The sequence below is a fragment of the Penaeus monodon genome, unplaced genomic scaffold (assembly GCF_015228065.2).
Source record: "Penaeus monodon isolate SGIC_2016 unplaced genomic scaffold, NSTDA_Pmon_1 PmonScaffold_7334, whole genome shotgun sequence".
NCBI classification, from domain to species: domain Eukaryota; kingdom Metazoa; phylum Arthropoda; class Malacostraca; order Decapoda; family Penaeidae; genus Penaeus; species Penaeus monodon.
Genome location: NW_023662477.1, coordinates 1 through 5,000, shown reverse-complemented (window position 1 = coordinate 5,000; position 5,000 = coordinate 1). Strand labels below are relative to the sequence as shown.

The window sequence follows — 5,000 nt, the reverse complement described above, 5'->3', positions numbered from 1 at the left end:
TCACTTCCTCCCTCAGGCCCTGAACCTCGCCCTTCAGAGTCTGCACCTCCTCCATCAGTTCACTCTTCACGCTGTTGCAGGCCTTGTCAGTGTACTGCTGAGTTTCCTTCTTCACAGATGCAAGATGCTCTGTAGCACCTCGCAGTTGGCAGAACTGTTCCTCTGCCTTCCTTGCCTGCATCTCGACGAGATGGTGCGCCTGCTCGCGTGCCCTCTGTGCCTGCTCTTCTGCCCTTTGTGCCATTTCCTCCCTCATACCGGCCAGCATGGCAGTGATCAGGTCCATCTGGCTCGGCTTCACCTCACTCGTGCCTGCCTCAGTCATAGCCTCCTCTCCCTCATGGCTGTCACCATCTTTGGACGACATGATAAATCGGCGCGTCTTACTGATCAAATATCACAAATCCCACTCCTGACACCATTTGTTACGCCGACCGCCTCGTCTCTCTGCCACCAACACAAGGCAGGCTAGGCAGACGGCGTGCTATCCACAGGGTCGTGAACACTGAACAGCTCCAAGAGGCACCGAGCACCACAGCGTCCCAGAACACCAGGAGGGAAAGCGCCATGTGGCGAGGCAGGGCACGAAATAAATACAAAATGACAGTCTTTCCTTTATTTACACAAGTTATTTACCCGTACACTTTTCTATAGGCACAATACAGGGGGAACCAGCATGTCACACTGCACGATACAGCTTATAACAGGGCAACACAAAGTTTATCAGGTCACAAGGGCACACACGAGGTCTTCACAGGAGCAGCACCCAACTCCGTCTCTCGGCTTGTTCCTCCGCTCCCCCGCTCACAGCCAGTTGCGTCATGTTTGCCCAGGTCCCTTCATGTTAACACATGCCCAGGTCATCCTTTTCATGTTAACACATGTTTCGCACAGAGACAAAGACCCACTGGCGTAGCAATATATATATATATATATATATATTATATATATATACATATATATACAGACATATGTATATATGCATATGTATATTCATATATAATATATATAATATATACACATATATATACACATACATATATATATTATGGTCTCTGAGTCCTAGTGTTACATTGTCTATGGAGGGATCCAATTTGGATTCACTACTGCATATTGCATATATTTTGTTAATTTCAATAATTTATCTAGTTCCAGTAACTTCGAGGATAAAACACTTGTTTATGCTATTTCTATATAATCTTTCGGTATTCCTTTTGGCTACAAGGGTAATGTTTGTCTCCACATTTTTGGTTTCGATAATAAACTTGTTTTGCTTGGAGGCCTCTCGCCTTCCAGAGTTTTTTTCTTCTTCAGTCTTTTGTTCGTTTCTGTTCTTTGCTTTTCCATTTTCTGCAACATTTCTCTGTTTCTTTAGTCATATTTCCTCTTATCCAGATTTTCTTAAATGTTTCATGGGTGGCCAGGACTTGTGCGTTCTTTATCACATCAGTTACCATTTATTTTTTCATGACTGTCATATGTAGCTGTCATCTTTTTTACCTCTTTCATTATTTGAGACTGACTGCTTGACAGATTGCTTTCTAAATGCAGAATAGTTTCCTGTACTTTGATTACTTCATCATCTTTCTCTTGTAGATTCTTTACTTCGATTTGACTACTGTTGGTAATATTGGTTTCTACTTCTTCCATCTTTCCTTGAGTTCAGACTTTTTAATATTCTCATTCTGAATGGTTGTGTTCCTACGCAAATTATACACTAATTCCTTCAAATTTACGCTTTCTGCTCGCATTTTCAAATATTGTGCACCAGGCTGCTTACCTTGGCTTCAGGAGCCTCAATTTTGACTGCTAACTTCTAACTTCATTTTCCTGGTCTGATCTTAGTTGTTACCCATTAAACAAACACAAAAGCAGAGCTATATGTATGTTTGTGTGTGTGCATACATATACATTATGCGCATTATGTATACATACATACATACATACATATATATATATATATATATATATATATATATATATATATATATATATATATATATATGATATATATCTATCTACCTATCTATCTATCTATAAATATCTGTATATTATACATATATACATATTCTACACACACACACACACACACACACACACACACACACACACAACACATACCACACACCACACACACACACACACACACACACACACACACACACACACACAAAACACACACACAAACAATATATATATATATATATATATATATATATATATATATATATATATATATATATATATTATTATATATACATATATACACACATATATATATGCATATCTGTATCTATATCTATATCTATCTATCTATCTATCTATCTATCTATCTATCTATCTATCTATCTATCTATACATACATACATACACACACACACACACACACACACACACACACACATATATATATATATATATATATATATATATATATATATATATATATATATATATATATATATATATATATATATATATATGTGGGAATTTATTTACTGTAACTGATCAGCTTAATTTATTTTCTGACTTACACCAGATAACGCAGCTGACGAGGCCAACAGGGAACTTGAGGAACTATATGGTGGCATTGTCTCCAAGGAAGAGCTGGCTAGGCTAGACTCGCAGCCGAATCCTTTCAACTTCAGTGAAAGAGTGTCCCAAACTACCAGACTAAATATTAAGGTAGCATACAAGTGATGATATATTTAATTCTAATGAAACAGAACAATGGTATATGTTATCACATATCTGATACATGTGATACTGCTATCATTTTGGAGTAATATAGCTTAGGCATCAGTGCATAGTTACTGCTTAATCACGGTCATTCTTTATCAGAATCTGGCCATGCAGACGGAGCCACCACCCAGCACTGCATTTTCAGTAAATGTAAGCCTCGGAGAAATATTTGATGCCTACATCAAAGACTACGAAAAGATATTAGAAAAGGAAAAAGAACGCGAGAAGGAGAAGGAAAAAGAAAGAGAAAGGGAAAGAGAAAGAGACAGAGAAAGAGGAGCACTCAAAGGGAAACAGGTAGTAATATTCGTTACGTGGCATATTAAATAACATATTTTTTAAGTATGGAGTAAGATGAAAATGTTTAAATTGATCAGAATGCGTAGTTGCCATATTCCCAAATTTAAACTTTTATGAAACTTAAATATTTTGTTCCGCAGCTGAGAAAATACTGTAGACTGATTATTTTATTTTGTAGATAAAACATTTATGATTCCTGTTTTCTGTTAATTCCGACTGGTTCATTTTATTCTCCCATAGCAGTACTCAATTAATATCTCCAACTAAATGGAACTCTACATATGATCTTTATTCGGTTGGTGATCTGTATAAAATGCATCTCGAGTTTGTGCTTTCCCTACTTATTCAGACCATCCCCACTTATCATTACTGCTCTGAAGCGCCTTATGCGTACAGTGCACATTCATAAGGTAGTTAAAGTACACAGAGCTCTAAATACAACTTTCATCAGATTCAGGATTTTGTGAAGGATGCCATGTAAACTGATGTTTGAAGAAATTTACCTTTACGATCATTCTTCGGTTATTAAAAAAAGGAGCAATCTTGATTTTCCTGCAAGCTTCCGTCTTCGTATGCGTCTAGGAACTTCATTGTTAAGATTATTCTCTGTATTGTATTTGCTAGGCATTCGTGTCTGAAATGATAGTTACAATTACATTTTAGTTTCTGTGGCGACAGTGCCATAAGTGAATCATTTATACTTCTAATTCTGATGTTAATCCTTGAGCTCAAAAATTATATTTGATTTAGATTACATTCATTATAATTAAATCAAACAAGTATTGTTATCAGTCAAGGAAGACCTTTCTTCTTCTACCATTAAGGGTCATTATATTTTATTACATTGATTATTCAACATGATTGCAGAAATCATTAGAGATACAGATTTTTGTTATTATACTTTATCGAATTGATGGTGAACATGATTGCGGGTATCATTTATAAGAATAAAGATATATTGACTATAGACAGTTGTATTTGTATATGATGGTCCTTATCAATAGATTATACATACTGATGTGTCTCGCAGTCTCCCCGTGTGGCGCCCGAACCTCTTCCTCCGCCTGCTCTCCGCACACACAGCTATGGGGATGAGTCCCTGGACCTGCCTGGCATCAGGAGGACTGTCATGGTGTTAGAAAGAATGGTCAACCAAAACATATACGATGACATAACACAAGGTAAGTATTTGATATAAAATCTGTAAATTTTAAATTGCATTTATAGTTTGGTGCCTGATTGATGCATATTCAAATTCAAAATCCTAAATTCCATTTGCCACAGTGGTTATCCTTATAATATAAAAAAGTGATTTTATAGTACATATAAATATAAGGTACACATAGAATTAATGGTAGCACATTTAAGACTTGCCTATTCTCATATTTTGAAACCTGATGTTATTGCTGATTAATGTTATGTTCTTCAGATTATTTTATTCGAGTTTCTGATAAAATATATAAATGTCTTCAAATAACTTATAAATTTATAGATAACTGAAATGAAGTTGTCAAACAAAAATAAGATGCTCGTAATATCAATTTATTCGTGGATGTTTTCTTCGAGAGCTCTCTCTCGTGTGTGATCGTAGGGTAGGGTAGTTTTTTTCAAGATGTTGCTAGCGAGGATCATGATAACAAATGTCCATGCGGTTTCGAAGTCACTATAATTTAAAGAATCAGGAATTTTGTCCTTTGAATTTGAAACCTAATCGTGACGTTATTAATAGCTTTCATTATACAGTTGGGAATGTTTTTCCAACCTGGAGAACCTGCCCTTTCTGTATTTCTCTGTGTTTTTTTTTCGTTTTTTTCTTTTCGTATTTAAGTTATATCTGCTGTTTGAATATCCAGAACTTAAAAAGTATATATTGATGAATTTTCACATACGACTTTAACATGAATGTCAGAATTTGTTTTGATATTGCTTATTATAAATATGATATCACTGAGGTTGTC

General features: G+C 35.7%; 1 protein-coding gene across 1 annotated transcript; it reads left to right on the top strand.

Moving 5' to 3' along the window:
* The first annotated feature begins 1,689 nt into the window (after nucleotides 1–1,689).
* Nucleotides 1,690–4,456, top strand: LOC119571657 (dynein intermediate chain 1, axonemal-like). Its single transcript, XM_037918857.1, has 5 exons — nucleotides 1,690–1,705; nucleotides 2,540–2,685; nucleotides 2,842–3,039; nucleotides 4,073–4,223; nucleotides 4,389–4,456. Exons 1-5 carry the CDS (start codon nucleotides 1,690–1,692, stop codon nucleotides 4,454–4,456), a joined length of 579 nt encoding a protein of 192 aa, XP_037774785.1.
* The last annotated feature ends 544 nt before the right edge of the window (nucleotides 4,457–5,000 follow it).